The 17,714-nt window shown below is 50.2% G+C and overlaps 2 protein-coding genes, 2 non-coding genes and 1 pseudogene across 4 annotated transcripts; 2 read left to right on the top strand and 3 right to left on the bottom strand.

Moving 5' to 3' along the window:
• Positions 1-438: 438 nt before the first annotated feature.
• LOC115548097 (U6 spliceosomal RNA) lies at positions 439-544 on the bottom strand. The gene has a single exon (XR_003977526.1). It is a non-coding gene; the product is annotated as a U6 spliceosomal RNA (small nuclear RNA).
• Positions 545-2,516: 1,972 nt separating this feature from the next.
• Positions 2,517-2,622, bottom strand: LOC115548098 (U6 spliceosomal RNA). Its single transcript, XR_003977527.1, has one exon. It is a non-coding gene; the product is annotated as a U6 spliceosomal RNA (small nuclear RNA).
• A 3,505-nt stretch (positions 2,623-6,127) lies between these two features.
• Positions 6,128-11,272, top strand: LOC115546587 (uncharacterized). The gene is made up of 12 exons (XM_030360193.1): positions 6,128-6,759; positions 6,846-6,979; positions 7,077-7,142; positions 7,220-7,320; positions 7,439-7,884; positions 7,973-8,297; positions 8,391-9,159; positions 9,248-9,460; positions 9,575-9,852; positions 9,944-10,197; positions 10,290-10,541; positions 10,677-11,272. Exons 1-12 carry the CDS (start codon positions 6,230-6,232, stop codon positions 11,269-11,271), a joined length of 3,963 nt encoding a protein of 1,320 aa, XP_030216053.1. The 5' UTR covers positions 6,128-6,229; the 3' UTR covers position 11,272.
• Positions 11,273-11,969: 697 nt separating this feature from the next.
• On the top strand, positions 11,970-12,916 carry LOC115546588 (uncharacterized). Its single transcript, XM_030360194.1, has 3 exons — positions 11,970-12,030; positions 12,169-12,718; positions 12,808-12,916. The coding sequence occupies exons 1-3, from the start codon at positions 11,970-11,972 to the stop codon at positions 12,890-12,892; spliced, it is 696 nt and encodes a 231-aa protein (XP_030216054.1). The 3' UTR covers positions 12,893-12,916.
• A 1,137-nt stretch (positions 12,917-14,053) lies between these two features.
• On the bottom strand, positions 14,054-14,128 carry LOC115548034 (uncharacterized; annotated as a pseudogene).
• Between the last annotated feature and the right edge of the window lie 3,586 nt (positions 14,129-17,714).

Consider the following 17,714-nt stretch of genomic DNA (forward strand, 5'->3'; position numbering starts at 1 on the left):
AAAATATCGCCCACAATAGGGACTAGGGCGTGTAGAGGGGCCCCAGGGCTACCACGGGCACTATTCAGAATTCCCACGCTCCGCTGTTCCTTTAAATCGCTTCACTTCAAATTTTTAAAATCAAGATTGCAGTACCCAAAAAACTCCGCTGGGGCTAGAGCTATCCGAGAGTGGTCTCGGAATTCCCACGCCCCGCTGTTTGCCCGAGCTAGGTCCAAAAAAACGTTTTTGAAAAGTGGTAAGTTGCCCTTAACCTAACCCTAACCCATTAGCAAACGACTCAAAATGGCCTAAAACGTGCTCCTAGACACTTTCTGTGTGAACTTTTTTGACTCCACACGTGCTCAAATTTTCACAAGATTTTACATGGGGGGGGGGGGGTCAATGGCAGCTATATGAAGGAAGTTGGCTAGAACTCCAAAACTTTGAATTAAAACTTAAAAGATAGAACGCTTCACGAATTTGCGTGTCATCCTTGCGCAGGGGCCATGCTAATCTTCTCTGTATCGTTCCAATTTTAGTAGATGTGATACCGAAGTAACACAAATACTGCCTAATCCTCAGTTAGCTATGTACCTCTGCTCAGACACCAAACGCTATCTGCTGGTGGAGCTACAACAGACGATTCATACGTTGGGCGATTTGCGGTTGCTGAGAAACAGAAAGCTTCGATGGACCGATAGCGCAAAAGATAACGTGGCTGAGGAACGTTCTTCTCTTTATTTATCCGACAGAAAAGAGGAAAAAACCCACCTCACTCGTCGCGTCGATAAAGAACTTCTTCTTTTTTACGACCCAGCAATCAGCGAACGACAACAGAGACACCCAAAGCGTCGGATCGAATCCCCGTGAAATCAACGCTTTTGACCGGCCGTTCTCGTCGCAAATGAAGACGAGAACCCTTTGTTATGTTATAATTATTATTACATTACAATATGCAAAATATGACAGACCAAAAGCACTTATTGTGAATTTTATTTTCTTGTCTTGTTACTTATAGACCTGAATTGCATCCTTGTCCAATAGGTGGCGCTCTCGAATACTGTCTGTAGAGTGTGGTGTGGGGAGGGGGGTCTTGACCTTGGTAACCGTTTTGTATTTATTTAGAATGAGATCGTATTTACTTAACGGTTGCTAAGTTATACTTTATGTCCAATAGGGGGCGCTCTCGAATAATGTTTGTAGAGTGTGGTGTGGGGAGGGTGGCCTTGACCTTGGTGACCATTTTGTATTTGTTTAGAATGATATTGTTACGTATTTTAAAATCAAGATTGCAGTACCCAAAAAAGTCCGCTGGGGCTAGAGCTATCCGAGGGTGGTCTCGGAATTCCCACGCCCCGCTGTTTGCCCGAGCTAGGTCCAAAAAAACGTTTTTGAAAAGTGGTAAGTTGCCCTTAACCTAACCCTAACCCATTAACAAACGACTCAAAATGGCCTAAAACGTGCTCCTAGACACTTTCTGTGTGAACTTTTTTGACTCCGCACTTGGTCAGATTTTCACAAAATTGTACATGGGGGGGGGGGGGTCAACGGCAGCTATATGAAGGAAGTTAGCTAGAACTCCAAAACTTCGCACACCTGTCTAAGGAGCCTAGAGCACCTTCCACACCAAATATCGTTAATACCCCTTTTTCCCTCGCCGAGTGGCACAAATTTTTCCCTTGCCGAGTGGCACAAATTTGAACATTTCAAATTCAATTTTCTATACCAAACCAAGCCACCAGGTGGCCAGAACTTGGCACAGACGTAGCCCTGATCCATAGCTACCACCCCATAGGGTTCATGTTCCCACGCCCCTCTCCCTGTTCCCATGGCAACGCTTTTAGGTGTTTTCCAATGTTAAAAAAAGTTGCCACTAGGGGCGCCAAATTCCCTCCCTTCTGCTTCATAGTTACCGTACCAAAATGAACCAACGAAGACGGAGGACTACTCTAAGGTAAGTTTTTTGCTTTATTCAAAACGAAACAATGTTAAAATACATGGTACTATGCTGTGTATGAGGTGCAGGTTATTTTGTAATTGTTTCAGCATTTCCTGGGGCTGTGCGGTGTATGGAACACAGGAATTTGCCAATTTCAAAAATATCGCCCACAATAGGGACTAGGGCGTGTAGAGGGGCCCCAGGGCTACCACGGGCACTATTCAGAATTCCCACGCTCCGCTGTTCCTTTAAATCGCTTCACTTCAAATTTTTAAAATCAAGATTGCAGTACCCAAAAAAGTCCGCTGGGGCTAGAGCTATCCGAGAGTGGTCTCGGAATTCCCACGCCCCGCTGTTTGCCCGAGCTAGGTCCAAAAAAACGTTTTTGAAAAGTGGTAAGTTGCCCTTAACCTAACCCTAACCCATTAACAAACGACTCAAAATGGCCTAAAACGTGCTCCTAGACACTTTCTGTGTGAACTTTTTTGACTCCACACGTGCTCAAATTTTCACAAGATTTTACATGGGGGGGGGGGGGTCAATGGCAGCTATATGAAGGAAGTTGGCTAGAACTCCAAAACTTTGAATTAAAACTTAAAAGATAGAACGCTTCACGAATTTGCGTGTCATCCTTGCGCAGGGGCCATGCTAATCTTCTCTGTATCGTTCCAATTTTAGTAGATGTGATACCGAAGTAACACAAATACTGCCTAATCCTCAGTTAGCTATGTACCTCTGCTCAGACACCAAACGCTATCTGCTGGTGGAGCTACAACAGACGATTCATACGTTGGGCGATTTGCGGTTGCTGAGAAACAGAAAGCTTCGATGGACCGATAGCGCAAAAGATAACGTGGCTGAGGAACGTTCTTCTCTTTATTTATCCGACAGAAAAGAGGAAAAAACCCACCTCACTCGTCGCGTCGATAAAGAACTTCTTCTTTTTTACGACCCAGCAATCAGCGAACGACAACAGAGACACCCAAAGCGTCGGATCGAATCCCCGTGAAATCAACGCTTTTGACCGGCCGTTCTCGTCGCAAATGAAGACGAGAACCCTTTGTTATGTTATAATTATTATTACATTACAATATGCAAAATATGACAGACCAAAAGCCCTTATTGTGAATTTTATTTTCTTGTCTTGTTACTTATAGACCTGAATTGCATCCTTGTCCAATAGGTGGCGCTCTCGAATACTGTCTGTAGAGTGTGGTGTGGGGAGGGGGGTCTTGACCTTGGTAACCGTTTTGTATTTATTTAGAATGAGATCGTATTTACTTAACGGTTGCTAAGTTATACTTTATGTCCAATAGGGGGCGCCCTCGAATAATGTTTGTAGAGTGTGGTGTGGGGAGGGTGGCCTTGACCTTGGTGACCATTTTGTATTTGTTTAGAATGATATTGTTACGTATTTTAAAATCAAGATTGCAGTACCCAAAAAAGTCCGCTGGGGCTAGAGCTATCCGAGGGTGGTCTCGGAATTCCCACGCCCCGCTGTTTGCCCGAGCTAGGTCCAAAAAAACGTTTTTGAAAAGTGGTAAGTTGCCCTTAACCTAACCCTAACCCATTAACAAACGACTCAAAATGGCCTAAAACGTGCTCCTAGACACTTTCTGTGTGAACTTTTTTGACTCCGCACTTGGTCAGATTTTCACAAAATTGTACATGGGGGGGGGGGGGTCAACGGCAGCTATATGAAGGAAGTTAGCTAGAACTCCAAAACTTCGCACACCTGTCTAAGGAGCCTAGAGCACCTTCCACACCAAATATCGTTAATACCCCTTTTTCCCTCGCCGAGTGGCACAAATTTTTCCCTTGCCGAGTGGCACAAATTTGAACATTTCAAATTCAATTTTCTATACCAAACCAAGCCACCAGGTGGCCAGAACTTGGCACAGACGTAGCCCTGATCCATAGCTACCACCCCATAGGGTTCATGTTCCCACGCCCCTCTCCCTGTTCCCATGGCAACGCTTTTAGGTGTTTTCCAATGTTAAAAAAAGTTGCCACTTGGGGCGCCAAATTCCCTCCCTTCTGCTTCATAGTTACCGTACCAAAATGAACCAACGAAGACGGAGGACTACTCTAAGGTAAGTTTTTTGCTTTATTCAAAACGAAACAATGTTAAAATACATGGTACTATGCTGTGTATGAGGTGCAGGTTATTTTGTAATTGTTTCAGCATTTCCTGGGGCTGTGCGGTGTATGGAACACAGGAATTTGCCAATTTCAAAAATATCGCCCACAATAGGGACTAGGGCGTGTAGAGGGGCCCCAGGGCTACCACGGGCACTATTCAGAATTCCCACGCTCCGCTGTTCCTTTAAATCGCTTCACTTCAAATTTTTAAAATCAAGATTGCAGTACCCAAAAAAGTCCGCTGGGGCTAGAGCTATCCGAGAGTGGTCTCGGAATTCCCACGCCCCGCTGTTTGCCCGAGCTAGGTCCAAAAAAACGTTTTTGAAAAGTGGTAAGTTGCCCTTAACCTAACCCTAACCCATTAGCAAACGACTCAAAATGGCCTAAAACGTGCTCCTAGACACTTTCTGTGTGAACTTTTTTGACTCCACACGTGCTCAAATTTTCACAAGATTTTACATGGGGGGGGGGGGGTCAATGGCAGCTATATGAAGGAAGTTGGCTAGAACTCCAAAACTTTGAATTAAAACTTAAAAGATAGAACGCTTCACGAATTTGCGTGTCATCCTTGCGCCACCGGAATGTCGTTGTGCTCTACACTTGTGTTTCACTTGTTTCACTTGCTCCCCCGCCCTCCCCCGCCCTGGCGGAAAAACCACTCCTGTCTGATTGGTCTGTTTCATTTACTGGGCCAAAACCACGCATGGTTTGATTGGACTGTTTCATTTACGTCATGAGCCGTGATTGGCTGCCGGCGGGGAGCGCAAGTTATCATAAGCTCCTCCAGCCGAAAAAATGTCATTACTTTGACAGTTTTCAGCCGTCACTAGTTTTCGTTCACTACCATCACGTAAGTAAATGACTAGAATCGTGGAAACTGCATTAAAACGTGAATAGACGACTCTGTTATATGTGGTATAAAGGCTGGGACTAATTCCGAATTATAAATATTGTTGAAAGTACGGTGCTTCGCGCTTCCCATTCAAACGAATGGCGCGGCGAATGCTTCTGGTAAATCGTGAAAAATGCATAAAAATGCGAACAGACGACTCGGTTATATTCTATAGACCATAGTGTGTATGTGGTATAAAGGCTGGGACGAATTTCGAATTATAAATGAGTAAAACGAATTGTTGAAAGTACGGAGCTTCCCGCTTCCCATTCAAACGCATTGCGCGACGGTTAGCCTTCTCAACGAGTGCTGCTGGTAAATCGTGAAAAATGCATAAAAATGCGAACAGACGACTCGGTTATATTCTATAGACCATAGTGTGTATGTGGTATAAAGGCTGGGACGAATTTCGAATTATAAATGAGTAAAACGAATTGTTGAAAGTACGGAGCTTCCCGCTTCCCATTCAAACGCATTGCGCGACGGTTAGCCTTCTCAACGAGTGCTGCTGGTAAATCGTGAAAAATGCATAAAAATGCGAACAGACGACTCGGTTATATGCTATAGAGTCCATAGTGTGTATGTGGTATAAAGGCTGGGACGAATTTCGAATTATAAATAAGTAAAACGGATTGTTGAAAGTAGGCCTACGGAGCTCGCGCTTCCCATTCAAACGCATTGCGAGTGCTGCTGGTAAATCGTGAAAAATGCATTAGTGTAATTGTGATATAAAGGCTGGCCTAAATGTGAAATTATTAATGTGTGATTTCGGTGTTTGAAACGCAACCGCGATTTGCATAGGAGAGGTGTTAATAGTGGGGGGGGAGAGCAACAGGTTAAAGGCTAAACCTAATGGTCTCTTGACATTAACGTTGACAGTATTAGCATAACACCCCTAATGGTTATAGGCCTCTTTTTGTATATTGGGTAAAAAAAACCTCTAATTTGCCAAAATTGAGTGATAGGTTATACAATTAAGAATAAACAACGGTGGGCCTCTTCATGACTAATTTATATATATTTTTAATTCAATAATGTAATTGTTATTATTTATTTATTTTAATAAACCTTAATTCTTGGCGCCGCCCCCCCCCCCCCCCAGGTACTTGGTCCGCTAAGCACTATGCGTACTATGCGTATAGGGAGCGGCGGGCCTGCCTAATGGGCTGATCTCCTGACATTAACATTGTTATCAACATTGTTATCTTAACACCCAATTAGTACATTGTAATACACTTCACTGACTTGTTTTGTTTCTTCTTGTCTTTCAGAAAATGTCTTTTGCTCCCCTTTTCCGGTTCGAACCCTCTTCCTCCGAGCTCACCCTTCGCCCCTCTGATGCCGCTGACGCAGTGGCAAGCAAACGCCAGGCCTCTACCACTGGGTCTCAGGTGAAGAGGGGTGATGTGGTTCGAGCCGAGGCGAGGGCCAGAGCCCTGCAGAAGGGTGGCATGTCGGGCGAGTTTGTGCTGGCGGAGAGCGAGGTGCAGTTTGGCCTGTACCGCGGCCAAACTTTCCAGTGGCTGCTGGGAAATGCGGTGGGGTACGCCGTCACCATCTTGGTGTCCCACCAGATGGAGAGAGAGGGAGGAGACACCAGCAAGTCGCCCCTCATGGAGAACAAGGACGCCCTCGCCTCCTACGCCGGGCTGTTCCCACCCATGGTGACGGCCGTCGCCAGGCGTAGGTTGTGCGAGGGCTCCGCGTCTTCCAGGGGGCTGGACGACGCGCTGGTGGGGTTCGGGGTGCATTCACACCGGACCTACAAGTCCCTGTATGGCGCGCGGGACCAAGAGAGTCGAACGTAAGTAGTGTGTGTGTGTGTTGATTTTATGTGTGTGTGTGTGTGTGTGTGCTGATTTTGTGTGTTTTTTCTTTGCTCTACTACAGCTATGTGGCTTGGGTCAGGACGCAGAAGGTGGGAGCTACTGCGTCAAGGATGGGAACCCTGAAGCAGTATGTGCTGGCCCGGGACGCTGAGCCCACAGCAGCACCGGAGCCAGGACATGTCCTCCCACGGCCAGGTAACTGCACCGTCTACAAAACAGCCTGGGAGGTGCTTTTAACAACACAGCAGTGCTTCATCAGTTCATGTTGTCGTCTCGTTGTCGTTCTTTGCAGGAGTCTCCTACTCTGACCCGACCGACGCCGAACTGCTCGCCGCTGCCGACGAGGTCGACCCTCCCAGTGAGTATACGTTTTGATGTGAATACACTTGTACCACACGTGTAACGCACCGCCCTAACGCTCATATGGGTTCTCAGGCATGTCCAGGGACGCCCCGCCAGCCGCGGCCCCGCTGGAAGGACCAGCACCAGGTCCAGGACCAGGACCGATGGCCACGAGGCCTGCCTCCGGCAAAGAGGTTTGTATAATGTGTGTGTGTGTGTGTGTGTGTGTATATGATGTGTGTGTTTATGTGTGCCTGTCTGCTGAACATTCACACCCGCTAACTGTGTGTGTCTGCTGCGTGTGTGTTCCAGCTGCTTCCCCTCAGCTGGAGGAAGACGCTGCCTGTGGAGCAGCAGGAGTGGGTGGGCCGGGCGCTGTTCCGCAGGGACCCCAGCAGCGGGAAGGCTGTGCTCACCACACCGCCCCGACTGTGGTGGTACCCGCCAGGCGCCCGGCTCCTCTACACTCAGCCCCCCGCCACTGCCCACGCCTTCTTCCAGCGCCCCTTCTTCCTCTGGCTTCCGTATCGGATGTGGGCGTACCACCTCAAGTGCCCCGCCGATGGGGGTAAGCTGATGGGCGCTGGCCTATACAAGACCGTGCGGAGGGTCTTGGACAGGAGTGGGTGGTACTATATGGCCACAGAGTGCCTTCAGTGCCCCTCCTGCGGCAAGAAGGTGGCGGGCTGGTCCCAGGACATCCTGGAGCAGCTGGACGTTGCTCACCGTGAGGAATTCCCGGCCGTTCTTACCTACAAGTATGTCACTTTTAGTCATTCTGCGTTTACCCAGCGTATTGTCGCTCGTGGTTAACTACGGTTAACTGTCTGTGTTCTCTGTTTCCAGGTTGTCCTGCGACAGAGCGGTGATAGCCATGCTCAAGGAGCGCACCTTGGGCAACGGCGTCTCTCGCCTCCGTGCCTCCCTGGTGGAGCAGCACTCCAGGGACTGGATGCAGCGCTCCATCTCCTACCTCTCTGTGCTCCGCAAGCTGAGGGGACCCGGAGCGGCCCGGAAGGACGACGTGTCCCTGCCGACCTTCGTCAAGGTACCCGGGCTCACCTGGTTTGGTCGGGTGTATGTGCTGGAGGCCATGACCAGGCTGGACGAGACCAAGGCCAGGGTGACGTCGATCTTCGGCGACATCCTAAAGATGGACTCCACCAAGAAGGTGAGGTTTCTCTCTCCGTGTGCCGTCGCCTCGTATGACGTCTGTGTGCCGTCCGTCCGTCCGTGTGTCTAAACGTGTGTTTGTGTCTTGCAGATCGCCAAAAAGCTCGCGGGCGCCGCCGCCGGGTCTGCCGCCTGGATGACCAACGTTGGCAACGAGTACGGGCAGGTGCTCGTGTCCGTTCTCACCTCGGCCGAGGGAGAGGGACTTACCAACATGGCGGTCGGCCTCATGCGGCGGTACCGCGAAGCCGGGAAGGCCCCTCCGAGGGTCCTGTATGTGGACCGGGACTGCTGTGCCGCCGTGGGCAATTCTGCCACCCACGGCATGTACAACGAGTGGCAAGAGCTGGTGGTGCGGCTGGACGTGTGGCACCTCATGCGGCGCTTCGCAAGGGGCGTCACCACCGACAGCCACCAGCTCTACGGCCTCTTCATGGCCAGGCTGTCCTTCGCCATCTTTGAGTGGGACGGCGAGGACGTGCGGCGCCTGAAGGAGGCCAAGCAGTCCTCGGAGGGGAGGGACGCCCAGGTCACGCTGTCCGCCAAGGAGCTGGCTCGCCACTGTCGCCGCCGTACGAGGGGTGTGGCGGAGACGGAGCGGCTCATCCAGGAGGTGCTGGACGCCTTCTGGCATGTGACGGACACCATGGGCGTCGCTTTGATTGACCGCGCCCGCATGGAGGACATCTGGGGCACGCAGCGCCGCCACCTCGACTGCGTCCAGGACCCAGAGGGGGTGGAGCTGTACACCAAGACGGGAGAGATCACCAAGGGTGGTGTGAGGCTCCCCGTCTTCCGGTGCGCTCGCGGCTCCACCTCCCTCGAGTCCTTCCACCTGCACCAGTGCCGCTTCGTTCCGGGTAAATCTATTTCCACCGCGTTCACAAAGTTCTGCTTGTTTGTTTTCCTTTTTCACTAACTCTTCTCCCCCTCGTGTTTTATGTACAGGTACCACCTCGAGTGACGTCCACTATCAGGTGTACCTGCTGGAGGGCCTGGCTCGGTGGAACGAGGACCGCGGCAGGGCGGCAGTCGAGGGAGGACCGCGAGCGGCGCTGCGGTGCTACAGCGCCCGGCTGCAGCACAGCTTCAACGAGCTGGCCTCTGAGGTCAACGGGGTCCAGCCGGTCGACGACTTCACCCAGCCCAGAGAGTACACAGGTACATGGAGATTAGCGACAGAGAGTGTTTGCTGCGGCTGTTCTTGTGGCATCTGCTAATGTGTGTGTGTGTGTTTGTGTGTGTGTGTGTGTGTGTGTGTGTCTCTCTCTGCAGGGGAACTCTTAGGGGTGGAGTACTTGTACTCCCAGTCGGGCGCTGTGCTGCAGCCGGATCCCGAACCTCTGGATGGGGCAGAGGAGGAGGAAGAGGCCGCCGCCGATGACGGCTTCGAGGAGGAGGAGCACCCGGAGGAGGAGCCAGAGGAGATCCGTCTCCTGGCACACCACAGCGCCCTGCTCCAGGAGCCCTGCGGTGTGCTCCAGGTCGATGCCACCTTGGGATCGCCCCTTTCCGAGGTGGAGGAGGAGATGGAGGAGGAGGAGGAGGAGGAAGTGAGTGGCAGTCGCCTGTCCACATTTCATATCGGCCGCGGTGTTTGCGTGCGGCGTCTCATCGTGTGCCGTGTCTGTGCGTTTTTTTCAGGACGTCGTCGGGCCGGACGGTCAGCCCGGGTACCACCACGCGGTGGCCCTGGCCCACGGCCTCGTGGAGCTGCGTCACCACGCCTTCGTCACCGCCCGTCAGACCAGAGGCATCATCGCTCTCTGGGAGAGGCTGACGGAGCGGGACAAGGCGCCGGTGACCTTCACCCCCCGCCACCAGGACCGGCTGGCTAAAGGGCAGTTCAAGACCAGCAACCGCCACGCCCACATCCCGGGAGTGGACAGTGTGAAGCGGTAAGCAGTGCATTAACAATTTCCTTCAATCTTTTTTTTTTTAACAGCCCCCTATAATCAGTAACTAACACGCTCTCTCTCTCTCTCTACAGTGTCGTCGTGGGTAAGGGTGCGGGAGCGGCACAGTACCCAAGCCTCAGCAGGGTCGTCGAGGCCATCATGTTGGAGCTGTGCCGCGTCCACAGCGGCGACGCCAAGACCATCGCCGGGGCACGCCTCAACCGCTGGGGTGCCGTCATGAGGGATTACAAATTGATCCAGGACAACGTGGTCAACTGTCCTGCCCTCATGGCGAGCACCCGCATCATGCTGTTTGACGTGAACCAGCGGACCCTGTCCATGTGGTAAGTCCATATACTTTGGCTCGCAGAACTGAGTGTGTGTGTGTGTGTGTGTGTGTGTGTGTGTGTGTGTGTGTTTGTCGTCGTGATTGATATCTTTGTCGTCATAATTAACACATTGTTTCTATTTCTTGAAAGGCAAAACACCAGGGAAAAAAATAAGATGAGGGACACCCTCTCCCTCGCAGTCCCGGGGCCCAGCGCTCCCCAGACTGCAGCGGAGCCCCTGTCGGCCCCACGGACTCTGCTGCAGCAGCCCCAGCAGCCAGACCAGCCCCTCCAGCACCACCTGCCCGCGGATGCCTCTGGTCTGGCGGCAACGATCAGAGGGCCGCTGGCCCCGGAGCTCTACGACCTTGTGGTGAAGCAGCAGAGTGCCGCCGCCGCCACCCCCCCGGACCTCAGCCCGCTCTCAGCCGCGGCCACCGCTCCAGCCATTGCCGCTCCGGCCGTCGCCATTGCTGGAGCCATGCCCCGCTCCACTGTCTGGAGGCACAGGGTCCAGGAGGAGAAGGAGCGTCGTGCCCGGGAGCTAGGGGTCTACCTCAAGCCCCCTAAAAAGGTCTCGGGCTTTACCTGCAGCCGCTGTGGCCAGCACAAGACCAGGGAGAACGGCCACAGCCGCTACAAGCGGGAGACCTTTTGCGCCCGGGCCGACGGGGGAACGGTGGAGCAGTGGCGCAGTGATCGGCTGGCCAGAGACCGCGAGGCCCCCCCCCCGCCGCCACCCTGACATTCTCTCTCTCCCCCCCCCCCCCCCCCCCCCCCACAGCAGTGTGGAGCTGGCTGTGTAGAGGGACCACCAGCCATTCATTGTAAATGATGTATATATATATATATAAACAGCCTACCGTTACCGAAAGACTCTGTGTCGTTTGTGTGGAAGAAAGAACGATTTTTGCTCAAATCACATCACAAAAAGAAAACACACCTTAAAAGCTGGTTGAAAAAAAGCCATTCTTTGTTAAACAATGTATAAATTAACAACACATAAAAGAGGGTTGCTAAAAGTCATTCTTTTTTCCAGATCATGCATGCGCATCCATTAATTTCTGCTACCTTTTTGGCTGTCCGAGTATTTTCCTTAAATCATGTCTTTAACTGCCGCACACATACACACACACACACACACACAACACTTCAAACAGCATGATGGACACACACACATCACACACATCTATCATGACAGTAGCAGTGGGAATTAGAAGTGAAGCGCAGAGAGCCCCCCCCCCCCCGACACCCTGAGTTCATTTCACACCTCCAACTTGGACTCTTTTGTCTATCAGGATGACTGATCAAGCTAAGACAAAAGATCAGACAGGGCAGCTGGCCTCGGGAAAGTCTCCCGTGTGCAGGTGAAGGTGAAGGTCCACCCCTTTCTCGTACAAGGTTCAAATAGGGCTGCAGGAGATGCCTCTAAACCACACTACGATGGAAGCCACTAACAGCAACCTCGGAGCGCAGCCTGAGCCAGAGGCCGTGGAACCAGAAGGTGTGTATCTAACTTGCTAAATTGGTGTGTGTGTGTGTGTGTGTGTGTGTGTGTGTGTGTGTGTGTGTGTGTGTGCGCGCACATCCATCCATTTAATTTGACCTAGACTAAAAGTGTTCTATATTGCCTTGTGTTCAGAGTCCGACAGCGCTGCTGCTGCTGCTCCTCCTCCTCCATCAAAGAGGAAAAGGAAGCACAGGTGGACGCCAAGCAGGGTTACCATTTGCCGCCACAAATCGCAACTGAGGCAGGACACCAGGGTGTTAAATGAGCAAAAGGGGAAGCCCCAATGCCAGCCGGGGGACCCCTGCCCCACGTGCGCCCAACCTAGGACCCTGGACACGGGGCACGCGCTGTACAAGAGCAGTGCGTACTGCGAGTCAGAGGCGGGCCCTGGGGGCCTCACCGCTCGTGAGTGGCTAATCAGCCAACAGGCCCCGGAGGACGCCGGGAAGGTGCCCAGGACCACCCTCTGGAACATCGCCCGCAGGAAGGAGGTCGGCGACTCCTCTTCCCCTCGACGAAAAACGCACAAGCTGCGGATCTGCCAGCGGTGCCTCCAGCCGGCGCAGAAAGATTTTGGCCACAGCCGGTTCGACGGGGAGAACTTCTGCTCCCTCTACGCCGGCAAAGGCGTAGACCTGTGGCTGGCCGAGAAGAGGGACCGCAAGAGGCGAAAGCCAAAGAGGTGAATTGATTGTTTCTGAATGCGTTTCGAAGTAAACTGCTTGCATTTACCTAAAGAACTAAAATTCGATGTTGAAATCCGTTCACCAGGAAGCAGAGGAAGCAGCGGGAGGAGAGGAGGGCGAAGGGCCCGGTGTCAGCCCCTGGAGAGGAACACAGCCCCGGCAGAGTGTGAGGCTGCTCCTCCCCGGGAACCCCCCTCCTGTGTTGTGCATGTTTTTAATTTAATAAATCTATTTGAATTACACACGCTTGTCCCTTCTTTTTACTTTAAGCAACAAGTCCACAACAACAATGATAACAAACGTTTTTAGTTTAATAATAAAAAAGCAATACATTAGAAACAGTGTAAAAGCGTCTCGAAATAAAGCCATTCTTTAAGAAACAATCACATTGAAAATAAAGCCTTTAATAAACACATTGAAAATAAAGCCATTCTTTAAGAAACAATCACATTGAAAATAAAGCCTTTAATAAACACATTGGAAATAAAGCCATTCTTTAATAAACAAGCAATATATTGAAAATAAAGCCGCTCTTTGATAAACAATCAATACATTGAAAATAACGCCATTCTTTAATAAGCAATCACATTGAAAATAAAGCCTTCTTTGATAAACAATTGTGGCAACCCGGCGGCGGCGGCCCCAAACCCCTGAAGCCGAGGGGGAGGCGGTGGATGGCGTATACCGCCGATATCCACCAGCCGGAGCCCAAGAGGCCTCACCGACGGGAGTGACCTCCCCCTCCAGGGACGAGACCGGCCCGGCCGGAGAGACAATTCCCCTGGACGCCACCGTGGCTCACGGAGTCACACGTATGATTTCTGATTTTCCCCTTTATTTAATGAATAAACGCCCTACCGGGCTTTGAACGACTTGGCGTGTGTTGATTTCGCCCGTGAGAGACGTTCCACACAATCGATGCATTGAAAATAAAGCCGTTCTTTAACAAACAAGCAATGCGTTGAAAATAAAGCCTCTCTTTGATAAACAAGCGACGCGTTGCAATAACGGACACGGGTCGAATCAGACGAACGCTTGTTTATAAAGGCACCGGTCCCTCGACATGGGCGTTTCCACCCGTGTCCCGACCCGACCCTGTGCGTTCCGTTTCGTTCCGATCGTTCCGATTTCGGCCTCTGCTCAAAGCAGACGGTGCGTTCCAATTTCGACCCCGAACCGTCGGTTCGACCGGTCGGACCGAACTTATTCTCGGTCCGAGGTGCCCGCGGGGGCCGGGACGGGCCAGAGGTGCGGTGGCCGGAAGGGGGCGCCAAAGCGGTCCGTCCCGCGGCTGCGCCGCGGGCCGGACCCCGATAGTGAAGAACGGTAACCTTCCTTTGCGCAGGGGCCATGCTAATCTTCTCTGTATCGTTCCAATTTTAGTAGATGTGATACCGAAGTAACACAATAACCGCCTAATCCTCAGTTACCTATGTACCTCTGCTCAGACACCAAACGCTATCTGCTGGTGGAGCTACAACAGACGATTCATACGTTGGGCGATTTGCGGTTGCTGAGAAACAGAAAGCTTCGATGGACCGATAGCGCAAAAGATAACGTGGCTGAGGAACGTTCTTCTCTTTATTTATCCGACAGAAAAGAGGAAAAAACCCACCTCACTCGTCGCGTCGATAAAGAACTTCTTTTTTTTTACGACCCAGCAATCAGCGAACGACAACAGAGACACCCATAGCGTCGGATCGAATCCCCGTGAAATCAACGCTTTTGACCGGCCGTTCTCGTCGTAAATGAAGACGAGAACCCTTTGTTATGTTATAATTATTATTACATTACAATATGCAAAATATGACAGACCAAAAGCCCTTATTGTGAATTTTATTTTCTTGTCTTGTTACTTATAGACCTGAATTGCATCCTTGTCCAATAGGTGGCGCTCTCGAATAATGTCTGTAGAGTGTGGTGTGGGGAGGGGGGTCTTGACCTTGGTAACCGTTTTGTATTGATTTAGAATGAGATCGTATTTACTTAACGGTTGCTAAGTTATACTTTATGTCCAATAGGGGGCGCTCTCGAATAATGTTTGTAGAGTGTGGTGTGGGGAGGGTGGCCTTGACCTTGGTGACCATTTTGTATTTGTTTAGAATGATATTGTTACGTATTTTAAAATCAAGATTGCAGTACCCAAAAAAGTCCACTGGGGCTAGAGCTATCCGAGGGTGGTCTCGGAATTCCCACGCCCCGCTGTTTGCCCGAGCTAGGTCCAAAAAAACGTTTTTGAAAAGTGGTAAGTTGCCCTTAACCTAACCCTAACCCATTAACAAACGACTCAAAATGGCCTAAAACGTGCTCCTAGACACTTTCTGTGTGAACTTTTTTGACTCCGCACTTGGTCAGATTTTCACAAAATTGTACATGGGGGGGGGGGGGGGGTCAACGGCAGCTATATGAAGGAAGTTAGCTAGAACTCCAAAACTTCGCACACCTGTCTAAGGAGCCTAGAGCACCTTCCACACCAAATATCGTTAATACCCCTTTTTCCCTCGCCGAGTGGCACAAATTTGAACATTTCAAATTCAATTTTCTATACCAAACCAAGCCACCAGGTGGCCAGAACTTGGCACAGACGTAGCCCTGATCCATAGCTACCACCCCATAGGGTTCATGTTCCCACGCCCCTCTCCCTGTTCCCATGGCAACGCTTTTAGGTGTTTTCCAATGTTAAAAAAAGTTGCCACTTGGGGCGCCAAATTCCCTCCCTTCTGCTTCATAGTTACCGTACCAAAATGAACCAACGAAGACGGAGGACTACTCTAAGGTAAGTTTTTTGCTTTATTCAAAACGAAACAATGTTAAAATACATGGTACTATGCTGTGTATGAGGTGCAGGTTATTTTGTAATTGTTTCAGCATTTCCTGGGGTTGTGCGGTGTATGGAACACAGGAATTTGCCAATTTCAAAAATATCGCCCACAATAGGGACTAGGGCGTGTAGAGGGGCCCCAGGGCTACCACGGGCACTATTCAGAATTCCCACGCTCCGCTGTTCCTTTAAATCGCTTCACTTCAAATTTTTAAAATCAAGATTGCAGTACCCAAAAAAGTCCGCTGGGGCTAGAGCTATCCGAGAGTGGTCTCGGAATTCCCACGCCCCGCTGTTTGCCCGAGCTAGGTCCAAAAAAACGTTTTTGAAAAGTGGTAAGTTGCCCTTAACCTAACCCTAACCCATTAGCAAACGACTCAAAATGGCCTAAAACGTGCTCCTAGACACTTTCTGTGTGAACTTTTTTGACTCCACACGTGCTCAAATTTTCACAAGATTTTACATGGGGGGGGGGGGGGGTCAATGGCAGCTATATGAAGGAAGTTGGCTAGAACTCCAAAACTTTGAATTAAAACTTAAAAGATAGAACGCTTCACGAATTTGCGTGTCATCCTTGCGCAAGGATGACACGCAAATTCGTGAAGCGTTCTATCTTTTAAGTTTTAATTCAAAGTTTTGGAGTTCTAGCCAACTTCCTTCATATAGCTGCCATTGACCCCCCCCCCCCCATGTAAAATCTTGTGAAAATTTGAGCACGTGTGGAGTCAAAAAAGTTCACACAGAAAGTGTCTAGGAGCACGTTTTAGGCCATTTTGAGTCGTTTGCTAATGGGTTAGGGTTAGGTTAAGGGCAACTTACCACTTTTCAAAAACGTTTTTTTGGACCTAGCTCGGGCAAACAGCGGGGCGTGGGAATTCCGAGACCACTCTCGGATAGCTCTAGCCCCAGCGGACTTTTTTGGGTACTGCAATCTTGATTTTAAAAATTTGAAGTGAAGCGATTTAAAGGAACAGCGGAGCGTGGGAATTCTGAATAGTGCCCGTGGTAGCCCTGGGGCCCCTCTACACGCCCTAGTCCCTATTGTGGGCGATATTTTTGAAATTGGCAAATGCCTGTGTGCCATACACCGCACAGCCCCAGGAAATGCTGAAACAATTACAAAATAACCTGCACCTCATACACAGCATAGTACCATGTATTTTAACATTGTTTCGTTTTGAATAAAGCAAAAAACTTACCTTAGAGTAGTCCTCCGTCTTCGTTGGTTCATTTTGGTACGGTAACTATGAAGCAGAAGGGAGGGAATTTGGCGCCCCAAGTGGCAACTTTTTTTAACATTGGAAAACACCTAAAAGCGTTGCCATGGGAACAGGGAGAGGGGCGTGGGAACATGAACCCTATGGGGTGGTAGCTATGGATCAGGGCTACGTCTGTGCCAAGTTCTGGCCACCTGGTGGCTTGGTTTGGTATAGAAAATTGAATTTGAAATGTTCAAATTTGTGCCACTCGGCAAGGGAAAAATTTGTGCCACTCGGCGAGGGAAAAAGGGGTATTAACGATATTTGGTGTGGAAGGTGCTCTAGGCTCCTTAGACAGGTGTGCGAAGTTTTGGAGTTCTAGCTAACTTCCTTCATATAGCTGCCGTTGACCCCCCCCCCCCCCATGTACAATTTTGTGAAAATCTGACCAAGTGCGGAGTCAAAAAAGTTCACACAGAAAGTGTCTAGGAGCACGTTTTAGGCCATTTTGAGTCGTTTGTTAATGGGTTAGGGTTAGGTTAAGGGCAACTTACCACTTTTCAAAAACGTTTTTTTGGACCTAGCTCGGGCAAACAGCGGGGCGTGGGAATTCCGAGACCACCCTCGGATAGCTCTAGCCCCAGCGGACTTTTTTGGGTACTGCAATCTTGATTTTAAAATACGTAACAATATCATTCTAAACAAATACAAAATGGTCACCAAGGTCAAGGCCACCCTCCCCATACCACACTCTACAAACATTATTCGAGGGCGCCCCCTATTGGACATAAAGTATAACTTAGCAACCGTTAAGTAAATACGATCTCATTCTAAATAAATACAAAACGGTTACCAAGGTCAAGACCCCCCTCCCCACACCACACTCTACAGACAGTATTCGAGAGCGCCACCTATTGGACAAGGATGCAATTCAGGTCTATAAGTAACAAGACAAGAAAATAAAATTCACAA

This window comes from Gadus morhua, chromosome 7 (genome assembly GCF_902167405.1).
Source record: "Gadus morhua chromosome 7, gadMor3.0, whole genome shotgun sequence".
Lineage (NCBI taxonomy): Eukaryota > Metazoa > Chordata > Actinopteri > Gadiformes > Gadidae > Gadus > Gadus morhua.

Coding starts and splice junctions, on each gene's coding strand:
- LOC115546587 (XM_030360193.1), top strand. CDS start 6,230: ATGTCTTTTGCTCCCCTTTTCCGGTTCGAACCCTCTTCCTCCGAGCTC. Junction 6,980..7,076: donor ACATGTCCTCCCACGGCCAG/GTAACTGCACCG, acceptor CGTTCTTTGCAG/GAGTCTCCTACTCTGACCCG. Junction 10,198..10,289: donor GGAGTGGACAGTGTGAAGCG/GTAAGCAGTGCA, acceptor CTCTCTCTACAG/TGTCGTCGTGGGTAAGGGTG.
- LOC115546588 (XM_030360194.1), top strand. CDS start 11,970: ATGGAAGCCACTAACAGCAACCTCGGAGCGCAGCCTGAGCCAGAGGCC. Junction 12,031..12,168: donor AGAGGCCGTGGAACCAGAAG/GTGTGTATCTAA, acceptor CCTTGTGTTCAG/AGTCCGACAGCGCTGCTGCT. Junction 12,719..12,807: donor AAGAGGCGAAAGCCAAAGAG/GTGAATTGATTG, acceptor TCCGTTCACCAG/GAAGCAGAGGAAGCAGCGGG.